Here is a 19,357-nt window from a genome sequence, read left to right as displayed (position 1 = left end):
TATTGTGATTTTCTGTGGTTATGAGACTAGAACGGATCTTCTATTGCTCGACATAACCAACTTTGAGGTCATCCTAGGCATGGACTGGTTGTCTCCATACCATGTTGTTCTAGATTGCTATGCCAAGACTGTTACCTTGGCAATGCCAGAGTTTCCTAGATTGGAGTGGAAGGGTTCATCTATCAGTACATTTAGAGGGGTTATCTCTTTCTTGAACGCTCGACATATGGTCTAGAAGGATTGTTTGGCCTATTTGGCTTATGTTCGGGATACTGCTGCAAAGACTCTCACGATTGATTCAGTGCCCGTGGTGCGGGAGTTTTCCTATGTGTTTCCTTCTAATCTACCAGGCATGCCACCAGATCGTGATATCGATTTCAATATTGATTTGGCACCAAGTACCCAGCCTATCTCTATTCCACCGTACCGCATAGCTCCGAAAGAGTTGAAGAACCAGCTTGAGGAGTTGCTCGCGAAGGGGTTCGTCAGGCCGAGTGTGTTGCCTTGGGGTGCACTGGTATTATTTCTGAAAAAGAAGGATGAGAGTATACAGATGTGCATTGATTACCGCTAGTTGAACAAAGTTACCATAAAGAACAAGTACTTATTGTTGTGTATTGATGATTTGTTTGACTAGTTGTAGGGTATATCAACTTGAGATCCGGTATCATCAGCTGAAGATTCGTGCTTCAGATGTTCCGAAGACGGCTTTCCGGACAAGAATGGGCAAATATGAGTTTTTAGTGATGTCCTTCGGCTTGACCAATGCCCCGATGGAATTTATGGATTTGGTTAATCGAGTGTTCAGGCCATATCTTGACTCATTTGTTATTGTTTTCATTGATGACATATTGATCTACTCACGTAGTATGGAGGATCACGAGCAGCATTTGAGAGTTATGCTTCAGACATTGCGGGAACAGAAGCTATATGCTAAGTTCTCCAAGTGCGAGTTCTGGTTAAATTATGTGTCATTCTTGGGACATGTTGTATCAGGTGAGGGTATTAAGGTAGATCCCAAGAAGATCGAGGCAGTCTAGAGTTGGTCTCGTCCTACCACAGCGACCGAGATCAGGAGCTTCTTGGGGTTAGCAAGTTATCATCGTTGGTTTGTGGAGGGTTTCTCGTCTATTTTGGCACCTTTGATTAGATTGACCCAAAAGGGTACTCCGTTTAGAAGGTCCGATGATCGCGAGGCGAGCTTTCAGAAGCTCAAGACCGCATTGACTACAACATCGGTGTTAGTATTTCCCTCCGATTCAGGGATGCATATTGTGTATTGTGATGCTTTATGTGTTGTCCTGGATTTTGTATTGATGCAGGGGGAGATTTATTGCATATGCTTCACGTCAGCTGAAGCTCCATGAGAAGAATTACCCCGTATATGATTTGGAGTTGGCCGCGATAGTTCATGTTCTCAAGATCTGGAGGCATTAACTTTATGGGGTGTCATGTGAGGTTTACATTGATCATTATAGCCTGCAGCATTTGTTTATGCAGATGGATCTTAATTTGCGGCAACGCAAGTGGCTTGAGTTACTAAAGATCTATGATATTACCATCCTTTACTATCAGGGTAAGGCGAATGTGATCGTTGATGCCCTAAGCAGAAAGGCCGAGAGTATGTGTATTTATGCATTCATTTCGGTAGAGGAGAGGCCATTGGCTTTGGACATTCAATCCTTGGCTAACATACTTGTGAGGTTAGATATTTCAGAGCCTAGTCGAGCTCTTGCATGTGTTATGGCCCACTCTTCATTATTTGAGCGGATCAAGGATCGTCAGTATGATGAGTCATACTTGCTGGTTCTTAGGGAGACGATAATATAGGGTGGTGCCAAGTAGGTTACTATCAGCGAGGATGGTGTTCTGCGACGCCAGGGTTGCCTATGTGTTCCTAATATTGATGGCTTGAGGGAGAAGATTCTAGAGGAGGCACAAAGTTCTCGGTATTTTATTCATCCCGGTGCTACAAAGATGTATCGTGACCTGAGGCAACATTATTAGTGGAGGTGGATGAAGAAGGATATAGTTGAGTATGTAGCGAGATGTCTAAATTGCTAGCAGGTTAAGTATGAGCACTAGAGACCAGGTGGCCTACTTCAGTAGATGGTTATATCGAAGTGGAAATGGGAGCGCATCACTATGGACTTCGTAGTTGGGTTGCCACGATGCTGAGGAAGTTTGATGTCGTTTGAGTCATTATGATAGGCTGACAAAGTCGGCACACTTTATTCCAGTAGTGACTACGTACTCTTCAGAGAGATTGGCCTAGATATACATTTAAGAGACTGTGTGGTTGCATGGTGTGCCTGTTTCCATTATTTCAGATAGAGGCTCTCAGTTCACTTTACATTTATGGAGAGCAATACAGAGTGAGTTGGGTATCTGGGTAGAGCTTAGCCCAGCCTTTCATCCGCAGACCAACGGGCAGTCAGAGCGGACGGTTCAGATTTTGGAGAATATGCTCAGAGCGTGTGTGATTGACTTTGGAGGGCAGTGGGATCGATTCTTGCCTTTGGTCGAGTTTTCTTATAATAACAGTTATCGGTCCAGCATCGAGATGGCTCCATTTGAGGCTTTATATGGTTGACAATGTCATTCGCCCATCGGATGGTTTGAGCCCGGCGAGTCTAGGTTTTTTGGCACTGATTTAGTGAAGGATGCCTTGGATAAGGTAAAGTTGATCAAGAAGCAACTTCGCACAGCACAGTCCAGATAGAAGATATACGCGGATCAGAAGGCACATGATTTATCATTTATGGTGGGCGAGAAGGTTCTCTTCAAAGTCTGGCAGATGAAGGGTATCATGTGGTTCAGAAAGAAGGGCAAGCTGAGTCCGAGGTTTATTGGCCCATTTGAGGTGTTGAGATGAGTTAGGGAGGTTGCTTATGAGCTTGCATTGCCTCCCAATCTAACGGGAGTTCATCCGGTCTTCCATGTGTCTATGCTCCGAAAGTACCATGTTGACAGGTCACATATGTAAGATTACATCATAGTTCAGCTAGACAAGATTTTGGGTTATGAGAAGGAGCCAGTTGCCATTGTTAACAGGCAGGTTTGCCAGTTGAGGTCTAAAATGATTTATGCGGTAAAGGTCCAGTAGAGGGGTCAACCAGTCAAGAAAGCAACTTGGGAGACTGATGAGGACATGGGGAGCAGATATCCACACATATTTGCACTCCAAGTATGATTCTTGACCCGTTTGTGGATGAACGTTTCTTTAAGAGGTGGACAATGAAATGACCCAACCGATACTTTTTATTTCTAGACCTATTTTCCCCTAATTAAGACTCCTCGTATGTGCTTTTACTGTTTATGCCTTACGAGGATGATTGGTGCGTGCTTGGAAGGTTTCAGGTTGAAATCGAAACACTTAGTTCATTAATAGTGGCCAAAGATGGCCAAGTTTGATTTGAGTCAACATTTTGAGTAAACGACCTCAGAACTGGGATTTGATGGTCCCAATAGGTTGGTATGATGATTTTGGACTTGGGCATTTGTTTACCGTAAAAATGGTAATAACAATTAAATTTGTTGATGGGACTCTAAAAATACGTGATCTATTTTTATGCTAGTTTATTAAGCAATTGATGCTATGTATGTGAGACTTAGAAACGAAAAAAGAATTAAGGATAGGGCAATCAAACTGTTAGACCAATAATCGGGGGCCTCGGGATCGTCGATTCTGGGCCTCGAGGTCGATCCCGGAGCTCGATTACGAGCTATCAAAGATAGTTGCTATGTGACTAACAGTTATAATAAAATCAATGGAAGCTCTTTATAGCCAATGATAAGCAACAAATGATGAACAAATATGAAGATAATAAATTGAAGCAATAATGTCAAGAGAGTGTATGAGAGAGCAAAGAGAATGTTCTTCTATATTTCTTATGGAGCAGCTGGAGCAACAGAGTTCTCTACAAAATGTCAAAGACCCCCTTTATATAGGAGGGGAATCCCAATATAGTACAAAAGCATTAATTACAAAAATAGGGGGATGGTTCAACTAGATGGCACCAGGCTCTTCCAGTACTAGTTGCATGCCTAGGGAACTCTACATTCCCATCTTGACCGCGGCCAACACTGTCGTTAGGTCGGGTGTCAACAAACCTTGAGGGAGGAATCTCGACCGCAGTCTTGCAACCTCGGGGTCTCGAGATGATTTCCTAAAATGCCTTAATGACGAGAAATTGGACCCTCTGATTTCACCGTATACAGATAGTCTCCGCGTTTCCTAGAATGAAGTAATGTGAAATGATTTTGAGCCTTCGTTTTGAGGACATCATTGACTTGACGTCAGTTTATCAGAGTATTAAATTCTATGCCCAAAAATCGTGCAGGGGATTCCGTCAAACGTAACTATCGAGAAACTCACGAACCGCTATTGGCTCCTCCCTTCCGCTGTCCATGTGGTTCCTATAAATATATCAACCCTTTGATAATCCTTATTTTCCCAACATATTCAAATTCGCGAATCCAGACCCATCTCCTTTTACATTATTCCTTCTTACTCTTTTAGAGAAAAGTTTACCATCGCAATGGCCAGAACTTCCAGGATGGTTCCTCGGCAGAATAAAGTCGCCTCTTCATCTCGATCGTCTAAGGAGAAAACAAAAGTGATACCCACTCTAGGACAATGTACTCCCCCCGATCTTGACATGTCGAAATATTATATGATCGATAAAACCCCTACTACACCGGGTCGATACGAACACGTGTCCCAGTACGTCAGTGTCGTGACCGATACGGGGACAGTAAAAAAGGACTGCCGATGGAAGAAGGCGGTGGAGGTGGAGATTCCTGTCCCTAATGAGAACATAACGGATCACAAAGACGGTTTCCTTTACGTATATACTTATCCCTTTACTTTGGGTCCGGCTGAGCCTTCTGGATCCCCTCCCCCGGAGATAGACCCCGTCATCCTCGGCTTTTGCAATAAATATCAGGTGACGCTCGGTCAAATCTATCTCTCTTTTTGGAGGATAGTCTTGATGCTTCATTATTTCACCGACCAGCTTGGGGACAAGACCTTTACCCTGAATCACTTGATCAGGATGTACAGCCCCCGGTTCTGTCGAGGCTTGATTAGGCTTCCGTATCTTGCCCGATCTTGGACCAACCTAGCCAAGACGCTGTGGGTGGACAAGAATCATGGTAAAGTTTCTCATGTTTCCTATATCTTAACCCTATGTTTTTTCCTGTACCTTCTTATGTTGATAAGTTGTGGCCACTATGCTTGTGTAGGCCTTGGCAAGAATGTGCTGATGAGACCACTCCCTGAAGGTAGGACGGAGGTTTCGAAGCCTGTCGAGGGTAATAAAAGGAAAGGCAAAGAGGTTGCCAACCCTTCTATGACAAAGAAACCTAAGCCACATAGGCCTAGAACCGCCATTGGGACCTCAGCTTCTGCTTCGAGGCAAGCCTCAGTGTTGGGGACAAAAAGGATGATAAGAGCGGATACCGTTTGGAGGAAAGGCCGAGGCCGGACGCGGGAGTTACGCAGATACTCCGACCAGAAGCTGCTAAATCGGGGACGGCTGACTCAGGTCGATCCGTGCGGCGGAGACCCTCGAGGAGGATGCTATTGTGGTTCCCGATCTTGCTTCCGGATGTGGTGCAGTTTTTGATAGGGGGACCGTTACTGCTGGTCCCGAAGTATCTTGGCTCGGAGCTTTTCAGGAGAAAGAATTCCCCTTCATGGACATTGGTGACATAGGCGATTTCATTTTCGGCTCATATTTCTCATCAGGGGATCTAAGGGATGCTCAAGATGCGAACGCCGCCAAAGTTGGGGGTCCCCTCAAGGTGGAGGCACGCCTGGCAATATTTTTGACAATGTTAGCAAGAACGTCGATCTTGACGCTCCCGGCTCTATCAACGCAGCCGAGAGGTTCATGCAGTAGGTGATAGTTGCTTTAAGTATGTTTCTTTTAGCCTCGAGCATTTTTCCTCATTCTTCTAACTCTTCTGTTTTGCTATAGTGCAAGGAGATGTATGATCATTCCCTCTTCAGGCTTAACGAGGAGTTTTTGTGCCGTGAGAAGGAGCTTGAGAAATTTTCCTCGAGACTGCGAGAGTTAGAGGCTCATTCTACCCGGAAGGAGAAAGAGTCAGACGAGCTCCGGGCTACTTTGGAGGGAACACTCCGAGAAAAATATGCCTTTGTCGAGCAGGTATTTTGTTATGCATGAGTCTTTCCCTTGCTCCCATAATTCGATACTGACTGGTTTACTCTTCCCTTTGTAGGTCTAGAAAAATGACTCGCAGATTGGGCGGCTAAATGTGGAGATCCTCGGGCTGAGGGAACAAAACGAGGTAGTGACCTCGGAGTTAGTGTCGGTCCGTGATCTTCTCAAGGATGCTCGAAAAGAGATAGCTAAGCAGGTTGAGGCCAAGTCCAAGATCGAATGAAATCTAGCCACTTACCTGAAGGACGCGGCCACAGCATATCAAATAGCCCGTGACGTATCGATAAGGGTTGAGTAGAAACTGACTCGAGCATCGAACATGCCAGGGCAGAGGCGAGGAGAAAAATATTGGACGAGATCGAGGCTGGAGGCGTCGATCTATCAGTTGAAATTGAGGAGGCCTAAGAGCTGGAGAGAAAGTTGGCACTTTTGATCGTCCTAGACGAGGATCCCGAAGATGGTTCGGAGGACAGTGGTGGTGAAGAGTAGGCCTTGTGTTGCTTTTTGCCCCCCCCCTTCTGTGCATGTACCCCTGGGGGAGTGAATCCTGTAAAGACGACCCTTGTAAATATATTTTTGGTAATGAAAAGAAAGGATTGTTCTTCTCTTTGTCTTTTCGTTCTTTTTACCTCTCTGCTCACGCGAAATTAACCTTCGACTCTTGGTGTTAGCTCTTCGAAAACCTTATTCGGAGCGACCCGGACCCCTAAATCAGGTCCTGTTCCGAAGTTTGATCGACAGCTTCTTTAGGGCTGGTACTAGTGATAGCGAGGAGCCCTCGAGGCCTCGCTGCTTCTCGAATTTTGCGGGATAGTAGCATTAGAGCAATCCGGTGAACGGACGTCGGGGTGGTCCTGTTAGTAAATTTCCCTAGAAAAAGGATGATGTCAATGTGGCTAGAATTAATTGGCCCACTGGGTAGGCGAGCAGCCGCTGCCTTGCCCCTATATATTTAGTTATTTGCCTCTCAAGTGGAGATTCCGCTACTTTGAGTAACTACAGGACCTAGTGCTCTGTTCTGGTTCTCCTGTTATTCCAACTCAAAATATTTGCTCAAATTCATATTTCCCCTTTCTCATTTTATCATAGCCATGACTGATATGTCGATATTCGCCTGCCAAGGAGAGGGGAGTTCTACTTAGTTGCACATTCGGTTGGTGGTACACTGCCGGTGCCCGGAGAGCGGGCCTTGAGGTGCCTTTCCTCAAGAAAAGACATTAGGTTGGGGAGACCACCCAATGTTCCAGACATCGGGAGCATGTGTCGAGGTTTATCTCATCAGTGGGAGAGGAAAACCTCGAGATGATCAGAAAAGATTGTGAATGGGAGGAAGGCGTGGTATTGCAAGTGCCTTCCTCCAAGGAGAGCATTATGACCTATGTCGAGGGGTTTTTGAGCATGTACACGCATACTTTTGCATCGGGTCCCCCTGACTGGGTCGTGCTTGAGTTCTGTTGGAGATATCTGGTTACGTTAGTGCAGGCTCACCCATTCCTTTAGAAGATAGTGCAGACGATAAGATATTTCGCCGACAAGGCCGAAATAGAGTTTACCATCAGTCATCTCGTGAGATTATATCGGCCACTGCGCTATCGAGGTTTGATTGTTCTACAACATCGATCCACTCGGGCTCCTATTTTAACAACATAGAGGACGAGGACCATGGATGGATGAACCGGTTCGTTCGAGCTCAAACGATCGATATCATTAATGGAGAGTTTCTGCCCTTTCCTGAGAAATGGAACTTTACACATAAGTGTCGCACTTGTTTTTTCATCGTTTTGACTGGAGGCGGGCTCCGTAATGTTTCGTTTCTGTAGCGACTCCCTGGTTGCCAAACAAGGTCCCTGATTTGGCCAAGTGGTCTCGTAAGCTGGCAACCTGCTCGACTTATGGTAGGAGCAGGAGGCGAGACATGCCCAAAGGGAGGTGGGAGGCAAAGCATCATGGTAAGCGTCTGGTGGCTTGTTTCCCCAAAATGATGTTTTTATTTTTCAACGTACTAACTTAGCCGCCGCAGGTACCGGAGATTTTTCTAAAATGAGATCGTGCTCTCTGGGGGAGGATGAGAGACTGCCGACCTCGGGGTCAAGGGTCGATGATAAATGAAAAGAATCTCTAGGGTGTGAGGAGGCTCGCAGAGGGGCGAATCCTTCTCAGCGAATCAAGAAAGGCGATCCGACCGATCATTCGGTTCCGGGGACTTTTGCTCTCGAAAGAACATTCCCTGTTTCTGCTAATGGCGCTCCGGGGGATACTAAGCCATCGGACATTGGCTCAGCTTTTGGTGAGGCTCAGTTGCTCGACTTTATGGTAAGTTTGGTAGCCGGCATGGGACTATTCCGGCTTCACACTTTTCCTTTCTTATCGAATTTTCTTTTGCAGGCCTTCAACAGGCTCAAGTTCGAGCTACTTCGTCACGAGAATCGGTTGCGGAGAACTTTGGATAGGGAGAAATCCCTTAAGCTTCTTTGTGTGAAAAAAGAAAGCGAGTTGGTACCCCTGCGGTGAAAGGCTGATCGAAGCCGGAGCCACGTGAGCTACCTCGAGAGACAGGTATCTTGTATTTCATGTTGACGTATGCCCCTTCTTTCATCTTCGGAGGTTAACGTTTCGATATTTCAGTTGGAGAGCAAAATGGAGGAGCTGGAGCAACTTTGGGGTGAAGTTGGCTGGGTCAAACGTGAGCTAGACGAGCTGCAAGCCCATGTTGATCCCCAAGTTGCGGCCAAGAAGAGTGTTTTGGCTAAAGTTTCCACCCTGGAGATGCAAATATGGACTGCTCGTGCGACTGATTCTGCGCGGGCGAACATGATCGCAAGGCTCGAGTCTGAGCTTTCGAAGACAAAGGCTGAGGTGGTAAATTCCTGGACCGAGGTTATGATAAGTAGCTCTAGGTTTGACTAGATAGCGACGGCCTATTTGAAGAGTGTTTCCGCTACTAGAGTTGAGCTAAGGAGAACTCTTGGTCGAGCGAGCAGCAGTAAAGAGTACGCAAAGTGCAAATCTCGGAGGGAAACTCTCGAGGAAGTTCATGCCAGGGGTTTTGATCTTTCGGAAGAGATCGAGCAAGCCAAGGCGGAGGAGTATGATGCCAAGTTCCTTCTGTCTGATGCCGAAGATGGCGAGGACGAGGACGTTGGGCCATATCTTGTTCTTGTGTATATAGCTTTCATAGTATATTGTAAACGGAGCTTGTATTCTATTACCTGTATGTATAAGAGGGGAACCTTGTGGTTTTGTATCTTTTGGGTTTCTGTTTTCCAAGATTTTATCAATCCGATCTCCCGAGTTAGTAGGAGTCTTTAGATTCGATGATACAGCCCTAGGGCTCATTAGGCTGGCCCGGAGGGCTCTTACGCGCTCGATCGATGTGACCTTTAGTATAAGCTGACATTTGAGCTCTTATGCTTTTGTTCAACCGTTTTGGATTTAGTCTCCGAGTCGGGTTTCGACTCGAGCTCATTTGACCCTAAGGATTTTACGTTTGAGCGGGCTGGCGACAATGACTCTTATGCCTTGGGCCGAAGTGGCCTTTTAATGTAAGCTAGAGACAATGGCTCTTACACTTTGCCCTTGGGCATATATAGTTAACTATTTTGGGTTCAGTCTCCGAGTCGGGTTTCGACTCGAGATCAATCAACCCACAAGTTTTCCAAATTGCGTGGGTTGGCGACAATGGCTCTTATGCCTTGGGCCGAAATGGCCTTTTAATGTAAGCTGGAAACAATAGCTCTTAAATTTTTCCCTTAAGCATATATGGTTAACTATTTTGGATCCAGTCTCTGAATCGGGTTATGACTCGAGCTCGTTTTGACCCTCAAGTTTTCAGATTTCAGGCTGGCGACAGTGGCTCTTACACTTTTGGTAGATGCGACCTTTTGTCTGTGCGGCCCTGAGGCTCATTAGGCTGGTAACAATGGCTCTTACACGCTTGGTCGATGCGACCTTTTATGTAGGCTTTATTTTCCTCTCGTTAAGGACTTTTGAAGTAATTTTTGCCTGCCTCGTCGTCAGTTCAGGAAGAACCTTGATTTCAAGTAACTTGCGGCCATGTTCGACCACCTTGGAAGGTTTGGCTCGGAGGCTAAGTAGCTCGAAGCCTGTGATTTGGAGCCGACATGGTCTAAGATCTTTTGCCTATGCCGAGGGTAGCCTGTTTAACCGGTTCTTTATGAAGTAGATTCGGAGTAATTGAAGGTCTGTGATTTTGTACCGATAGTTGGGCATCCCCGAGTTGCATTAGTTTGGCTGGTACAGTAGTGTGACCGGAGTCACTTGTTTTTGGTCGGAGCCTTTGAGTCCCGAGTGAAGTAGTTTCGGCATCTATGTTGAGGGTATGCCTTTTTAGGGGTCTTACAAGTTCGATATATAGCCGAAACTTTGGGATCAGGTCTATGCCTTTAGTGAGGTCTTACAAGTTTTACATGTCGTTGAGATCTTACAGTTTTACATGCCGTTGAGGTCTTACAGTTATTTTTTCTACCTTACGTAGGTCTTACGAGACCGAGTCTGCCCGCTCGGTGTCTTACGGCCTCGGGTTTTGATGAATCGATGGAGGTGGCACTTGACGGCAGTCCCCGAGTCGTCGAGAATTTCTTGACTCAGGAGACATTATTAGCAAACTTTGTATTTCCTCGTCGAGGGCTTACGATTTTGGAGATCCCGACCCTGAGGTCGTGCGTTTTTTGGAGATATCGGCGCCAGTACCCGAGTGTTTGGGGCACTTTTGGCCTTGGAGATGTTTCGTGCTTTTCATGCTGCCTCATTGAGGGGTTATGAGTTTGGAGTTCCGACCTTGAGGTCATACGGGTATCGAATTGTTGATGCTAGTCTCCGAGTATTCGGGACGTCTTTGATGGAGGAATCGTTTTAGCGAAAATGCTAAGTTTCCTTTGGAGTATGAGATGCTTTGACAAAAGATATCCTTTGATTGCTTGACACAAGTATACATAGTTTTGTTGTCGGGGGACCGACTATATAGGCACGGTTCGTTCGACCATTTGGCCCGATACATCATTTTACTAATGGGACCATGGGGGGATGCCCTCCAGTATTCGGGGTTGATTGCAAAGGAAACCTAGAATACTTGTCGAGTCCTCCTTAGGTAGCATGTGGACGTTACCTCGTTAAAAACCTTGCCGGTAAAAACCCTTGTCGGGATAAAAAAAACTCGGTTGAAGGAAAAGAATGCAATGGATGCTTTAAAACCTTAAGGTATTCGGGCTGGGTTAGTGCTTTGACTGCTTCGATCGGGTGCCTGCATGAGGGTTAGTGTGAAATATAAAATGGAAAGGGAGATGGATATACCTCAATGGCGATGGCACTTTCGAACCTTGGAGATGGTCTCGTGGTTGCTATTTTTTTGTCGATTTATCTCTTAGTCCCTATGATGGAGGGGGTTTCGGTGCTTTGGTTAGTGGCGGTCGTCTTAAAAGATCGTATGGATGACATGTTGCGGCTCATCTGCCTTGTCCCTTTTGCCCGTTTCCTTTTCTCGAGACCGATTTTTGGCTCGGTCGCTGAGGAATTCTTGAAGATGACCATTGTCGAGTAACCGGGCCACTTCCTCCCGTAGTTGCCGGCAATATTCGGTCCTATACCCGTGCGTGTTGTTAAATTCACATACTAGATTGTAGTTTCTTTGTGAAGGATCCGATTGTATAGGTTTGGGCCATCTAGCGTCTCTGATCTTTCTGATGGCGAACACGATGTCTGATATATCGACATTAAAGGTGTACTCTGATAAGAGAGGCGCCTCTGTTGGCCCCGCGTTCCTGTCGAATTCGGCTCTTTTGATTAGTCCCCAAGGATTCTGTCCTTGGTCTATCCTTCGATCGTTGCGAGGTGGGTTGCGCCTCGGAGCGTTCCTTCTGTCTTCGGTGTATGGTTGGTATCTTTCTTTGTTTGGCTTTGGCTCCTTCGCCAAAAGCCTGCTCGAATATACTGAGCCCAAGGGGGCTCTCAGCTGGTCATCCTCGACCCTAATTTTTTACTGGTATCAGTTATCGACATCCGACCAAGTCACGGCGGGATATTCGACCAGATTCTCTTTCAGCTCTCTCGAAACCATTGAGCTTCATTTATTCAGGCCTTGAATGAAGGCCTGCACTTTCCAATCGTCATGTACCGGTGGTAGTTCCATTCATTCCGTTTGGAAGCGAGACACGAACTCACGCAACATTTCGCTTTCCCTTTGCTTGATCTTGAACACGTCAGATTTCCTTGTTGCTACTTTGATGGCACCGGCATGTGCCTTTATTAAGGAATCTGCCAGCATGACAAATGAGTCTATGGAGTTGGGAGCTAGGTTGTGATACCACATCATGGCCCCCTTCGAGAGTGTTTCCCCGAACTTCTTTAACAAGACGGACTCGATTTCGTTGTCCTTTATGTTGTAGCCTTTTACTGAACAAGTGTAGGCAGTAACGTGTTCATTGGGGTCTAAGGTCTCGTTGTACTTTGGGAGTTCTAGCATTCTATACTTCTTTGGGATGGGTTTCGGGGCCGCTTCCTCGGGGAACAACCTTTGTAAGAACTTCTTCGAATCCACACCTTTCAGGACCGGGGGTGCGCCTGGAATTTGGTCGACCCTGGAGTTGTAGGTTTCGGCCTTTTTGTTGTTGGCTTCTATCATCTTCTCGCCTGACTCGATCCTCCTGGTGAGGTTCTCGAGCATTTCTACGATGGCGGGATTGGTCATCGACCCGTTATTGCTTGATCTCTCCGGTACCTGTTCAGCTGGGGGAGCTGTCCCCAGTGCTACCGTGCTGGGAGTTTTCTGGTGACTTTGCAGCTGAGCAATAGCTAGTTGTTGTGCATGTAACATTTCAAAAATAACGTGAAGGATAACCTCACGTTCTTCCCTGGTCGGGGGTTTTTAAGCTTCTTGTGGATCTCCCTGATGCACGCTCCTATCGGTATGCGAGCTTATATCGATGCATTGAGCGTCGCGCGAGACCGCGTCCATAGGGATTGGTTCAGGCACATTCCCAGGGTTTTGTGGTAGTACACCAACACCCGGAACATCCACATCGTTCTCCCCGCGGTCCTTGAGATTGTTGTTTTTGCCTCCATTCACTGAGTTGGACATATTAACCTGAAATCGAAGATCTTGGACAAGAAAAGCGTGAAAGATAACTTGTGTTGAGACGAAACCAGCAAGAAAATAATCACAATTATTTTTAGCCCCACGGTGGGCGCCAAACTGTTTACCGTAAAAATGGTAATAATAATTAAATTTGTTGATGGGACTCTAAAAATACGTGATCTATTTTTATGCTAGTTTATTAAGCAATTGATGCTATGTATGTGAGACTTAGAAACGAAAAAAGAATTAAGGATAGGGCAATCAAACTGTTAGACCAATAATCGGGGGCCTGGGGATCGTCGATTCTGGGCCTCGAGGTCGATCCCGGAGCTCGATTACGAGCTATCGAAGATAGTTGCTATGTGACTAACAGTTATAATAAAATCAATGAAGCTCTTTATAGCCAATAATAAGCAACAAATGATGAACAAATATGAAGATAATAAATGGAAGCAATAATGTCAAGAGAGTGTATGAGAGAGCAAAGAGAATGTTCTTCTATATTTCTTATGGAGCAGCTGGAGCAACAGAGTTCTCTACAAAATGTCAAAGACCCCCTTTATATAGGAGGGGAATCCCAATATAGTACAAAAGCATTAATTACAAAAATAGAGGGATGGTTCAACTAGATGGCACCAGGCTCTTCCAGTACTAGTTACATGCCTAGGGAACTCCCCATTCCCATCGTGACCGCAACCAACATTGTCGTTAGGTCGGGCGTCAACGAACCTCGAGGGAGGGAGATCGACCACAGTCTAGAAACCTCGGGGTCTCGAGATGATTTTCTAAAATGCCTTAATGACGAGAAATTGGACCCTCCGATTTTACCGTATACATCGTTCAGATCAAGTTTTGGGTGATCCGGGAGCGTTTTGACGCCTAATGTTGGAAGTTGGCGCGTTAAAGGTTTTCAAGTTCTTTGAATTTGGTTTGAAGTAGACTTTGGTGTAATCGAGGCTCATTTTGCAATTCCAAGCACGAGAATAGGTTCTTATAGTGATTTATGACTTGTACGCAAACTTTAGCGTCATTCCGAGTTGTCTAAGTACGATTCGACGTGTTCGAAGCTAGTTGAAGAAGTTTGAAGTTCATAAGTTGATCAATTTAGTCCTGGGGTGTGATTCTTAGTTTCAATGTTGTATTATGTGTTCCAAATGTTCGAGCAGGTCCACATTATGTTTATGGACTTGCTGGTGTAGTTAGACGAGGTCCCCAGTGGCTCGGGTATGTTTCGGGCCTCCCGGAGCTAAGTCCAAAATTTCTAAATTTGCTGGTTCTGGTTTCCTTCTATGCAAACGCGGAGATTCCCTCGCGTTCGCAGAGAAGGAATTGGGGGATTAGGCATTTTGTTCTCCGCGTTTGCGGTCAACAGGTCGCGTGCGTGAAGGTTTAGGACCTGCTGTGTTTGCGTTTGTGTGGGCAGGTCCGCGTTCGCATAGAAGAAAGGGGCCAGGGAGGGTCAGCTAGCATTAATCTTCACGTTTGCGAAGGTCTGATCGCGTTCGCGAAGTTCAGACTAGGAAAGACTTCATGATCACGAGTCTTCCCTCGGGTTCGCGATGAAGAGTTCCTGGTACTGCGCAAGCTTTGCCTTCATGATCACGAAGAAGGATCGTTGGGTAGTAGAGTTGATTAAAAACTGGACTTTGGCTTATTTGTTCATTTCGCTCAACTTGTGGCTGGTTTTAGATCTCTTTGGAGAGAGTTTTTCATCTAGCACATTAAGGTAATAATCTCTACCTAGTGTGAGTTTAATACATGGATATGAGTAGGCTTTAACATGTAAAATGTGAGAATTTTAGGATTTTGTTGAAAAACTTAGGTTTTTGATAAAAATGGGATTAGACCACAAAGATGATTATGGAATTGAGTAAAAATTATATATTGGGTTGGGTAATTACTCTAATAGTTAAATTATAAACTTTTGAGCATATATTGATCAATTTGTACAACCTTTGTCTAGTTTTGGATTGCATGGCACCGATTTGAGGCTTTTAGTGTGAATTGTGTAATGGGAAAAGGACTTGGAAACAAAGTAAGTCTCGTGCCTAGTCTTGTAAGATGGAATTATCCCCGTAAGTGTTTAAAATGATTATTTGCTATTATTTGTGGATGATATGTACGCACATTGTGATGAGATTCCATACGGTTCTAAAATCATGTTTATGTCCGGGTAGACTTAGGACTTTACCATGCATTACTTGTATTATTTGTATCTAGCTTGCTAGTTTAATTACTTGAATTTATAATCGAAATTAGATAAAGGATTTTAAGAGACCGAGCTCCATTACTTTGAGTTTTGGTGGAACACTTGATTGTTAGTGAAAATATGGCTTCTTTGAATTCTATTCCTATGTAGTAGTCGTTGATCGATGTTTGTAGAGTTTTTATCTATTCCTGTGGATCGGGATGAATGCCTCGGCAGTATATTGGATGCATTTATGGTTCACGTCGGCCGACCCTATGCAGTGTACGCACTATTCTGGATTGGACCATACGACCTGGGCATATATCGTGTGTGATATTGCTTGATCTGAGACTTAAAAAATTTCTTGGTGGATCTTATGTGTTAAAGACTTGGCCATGCTAGTTGGAGACCTTAAATTTATATTATGTTTAAGAATCATTAATTATTGTTTCTCATTTCACTGTTATTATTGTATGTTGTGCCTATTTATGATTCCTACACTTTATTTATTGACCTTTAGTATGTGTTGATGTCGACCCCTCGTCACTACTTCTTCGAGGTTAGACTAGATACTTACTGGGTACATGCTCTTTATGTACTCACACTACACTTCTAGAATAATCGTGCATGATCTAAGGCAGGTGCATCTGGTGGCTAGTCAGGCGCGTACCCCCGCTACCCGGAGACTTAGTGGTGAGCTACTTCCTATGCTCTGTTCTGCAGCACCCGGAGTATCCTCCTTTTTGTATTTACTTTTGTGTCTATCTTACTTCAGACAGTAGTATAGGAGGTTTTGTATATTCTAGTAGTTTTCTCGTGCACTTGTGACACCGGGCATTGTTTATTAACCTTCTCTTTGTTTGCTTGCCTAGTGGCGACATTGGGCGCCATTACGACCTATAGTGGGAATTGGATCATGACAGTGATCCCCGTACTCGTTAAAAAAAAGATTGTATGTGACCGTAAAATAGAATCGGATGGTGAGGGAAGTTAGGAATAACATTATGCTTCACTTTAATTATGCAAAGTAGAATAAGAAACATTATGCTAGCAAGTAGTTAGTAAAAGAATAGTAAGTAAGTTTTGAGTAGATACGGTGAATTACCAATTTCAGCACAGCTAGTAGAGGTACAATTTGAGTTACTTAGCCAGGTTAATACTAGTCAGTGGTTAATAGTTTGAAATACCGAACGTGTGTTAGAACCCAAAGAGTTTAAGTTAAATTCGAAGTACAGTGGCAATGGAAGAAAAAAAATCTGCTAGGCAGTAAGAGAGAAAGCTACAGAAAAATAGCCTTTAAGAGTAATGGAAAAGGGGGTTTCCCAAGATTGACAGTGTAAGTAGAGTTAAATCATTAAGATTGTGTATGATAATTGTGAATACATTAGCTTTCTGTTTATGTAAATAATTTAGTTTTTCCTAGTAAGAAAGATTGCTCATAAGTAAGTTGGAAGATGAGTCGTCATTAACGTAAAATGCAAAGAATTGCAGAAGATAAGAAAAGTTGTTCAGATCCCAACAAAGAGAAGGTCCGCAGTACAAGACCCTAACCTTTGGTCTAAGGGGGAGATGTGAGAATCGTCAGTAAGTCCAGTTGGAGATTTGAAACCCGCATAGTTAGCATGGGATATAAAAACTATAAAATCATTTCTAGTTATGTATCATGAGGGTAGTGCCATTGTACAAGACTCTAATATTCGGAGTACTAGTCAAAGTTTTTTAGGAAATACCTTAAAATCTAATCAAGTATGGGAAGTATAGCTTATGATTGAGGCATACAATAGAACTATAGTGAAAGAAGTTTACCGCTTAGCCAAGTTAGGAGTTTGACTTTTGGACTCTAAAGATGGTGGCGTTATTTTTCAGAACAGGACTTGTTCCTCCTTAGTAGCTGAAGTAAAGGAGAAACAATTTGATGAACCCTACTTGTTGCAGCTGAAAGATGAGGTACATAAGCCTAAGACAATGGCTTTTGAACAAGGGGGAGTTGATGGTACTTTGAGGTACCAAAATGGACTGTATGTACCAGACATAGATGAACTTAGAGAGCGATGATCATGTTAGAAGACCATAATTCTAGGTATTCTATCCACCTAGGTTCCCCAAAGATGTATCATGCTCAAGGAGTTTTGTTGGTGGAACGACATGAAAAAGAACGTTGCAGACTTTGTGGCCAAGTGTATGAATTATCAGCAAGTGAAAGTCGAGCAACAGAAATCCTAGTGTTTTACCACAGAATACACATATTCTTGAGTGGAGATGGTAAATACGGACTTTATAACAGGATTATCTCGCTCTTTTTGAAAGCATGATTTGATTGGGTGATTGTAGATCGACTTACCAAGTCAACACACTTCTTCCAGTAAAGATCATAGATTCAATAGAGGATTATGCCAAGTTGTATATCTAGGAAATCACCTGTTTGTGTGGGAATCCATTGTCCATTATTTCAGATCATGGTGCTTAGTTTACAACGAACTTTTAGAAGACCTTTCATAAAGGATTAGGCAAAAGAGTAAACCTCAGCATAATTTTTCATCCTTAGAAGATGGCCAGGTAAAGTGAACTATTTAGACACTTGAGGATGTGTCCTTGATTTTAAAGATAATCAGGACGATCACCTACCTATCATTAAGTTTTCTTATAATAACAGCTACCATTCTAGTATCAAGATAGTACCGTACGAAGCTCTGTATGGGCGAAGGTGTAGATCGCCAATTGGTTGGTTCAAAGTTGGCGAAGCAGAGTTGTTGAGACCAAATTTGGTCTATCAGGCTATGGAGAAAGTCAAGTTAATTCAGGAGCATTTGAAGACAGCTCAAAGCCGCCAAAATTCCTATTCAGTCGTGTGGCATAGAGACCTAGAGTTTCAAGTTGATGATTGGGTGTTTTTGGAAGTTTCACCTATAAAAGGTGTTACAAAATTTGGGGATAAAGGAAAGCTCAGTCCCATATACATTGGGACGTATAGGATCCTACAAAGGATCGGGAAAGTAGCTTATAAGTTAGAGTTGCCACCAGAATTGGCGGTTGTACACCCAGTATTTCACATGTCATATTATAACATTCAAGTTTCCAGTATTCAAATCACATATCATGACATTTATGTTTCCAGCATTCAGATCTCATGGTATAACATTCATGTTAGTCCAGTACTTTGATATTCATGTCAGCTTAGTACTCAAATATTGTTGTTAGTTCAGTACTCAAATAATTATGCCAGTTCAGCATTCATATATCCATGTTAGTTAAGTATTCACGTATCCATGGCAGACCAGTATTCGCATATATGTTTCATGTTATGCGTATTATGATGCCCTATAAGGCTTGTGTTATGCTCTATTAGCTGGCAGGTGTTTTGGAGAAATGTTAAAGGTAACTAACCTTTTCATTCAAATCTTATACTATAATCTCCATGTCTTTTATTATTTAGTTAGCTCAATATTCAGTCAGTTCAGTACCTATTCAGCTCAGCACCTCAGCAATTCAGTAATCATGTATTCATTTAGTTTAGTATGCATGTGTTCATGATATCTTAGTGTTCACATATTTCCATCAGACTCGTTTAAGGTCTAGAGTTAGCCGTAATTACAGCCAGGACAATCATTCGAGGATGAATGATCCCAAGGGAGAGATAATGTAACACTCCATAAATTTGGATTGGGTATGGATATGTTAAATGAGTATTAGTGTGATATTTTAGACATGTGAATTCCTATCAGGATGATTATGGGTGAAAATAGTTATTTTGAAATCAAGACGATGAGTGAGGTGCACGATATTCGATAGAATCAACTAAGTTTACGGAAGGTCTATCTTTCAGCTTGATTTCGTGAAAATATATTAGGAATTTGGGAACACTTAAAACGTGAAAGTTGTACTCCTTTG

The 19,357-nt window shown here is 43.8% G+C and overlaps 1 protein-coding gene across 1 annotated transcript; it reads left to right on the top strand.

The window, feature by feature from the left end:
• Positions 1 to 722: 722 nt before the first annotated feature.
• Positions 723 to 18,630, top strand: LOC138879818 (uncharacterized). The gene is made up of 10 exons (XM_070159455.1): positions 723 to 1,010; positions 1,501 to 1,806; positions 2,331 to 2,384; positions 3,005 to 3,058; positions 5,985 to 6,176; positions 8,577 to 8,687; positions 8,817 to 9,050; positions 9,120 to 9,368; positions 17,336 to 17,487; positions 18,123 to 18,630. Exons 1-10 carry the CDS (start codon positions 723 to 725, stop codon positions 18,628 to 18,630), a joined length of 2,148 nt encoding a protein of 715 aa, XP_070015556.1.
• The last annotated feature ends 727 nt before the right edge of the window (positions 18,631 to 19,357 follow it).

This window comes from Nicotiana sylvestris, chromosome 10 (genome assembly GCF_000393655.2).
Source record: "Nicotiana sylvestris chromosome 10, ASM39365v2, whole genome shotgun sequence".
Lineage (NCBI taxonomy): Eukaryota > Viridiplantae > Streptophyta > Magnoliopsida > Solanales > Solanaceae > Nicotiana > Nicotiana sylvestris.
Note: the sequence above shows the minus strand (reverse complement) of the source record. Positions and strands in the feature narration are given on the sequence as shown.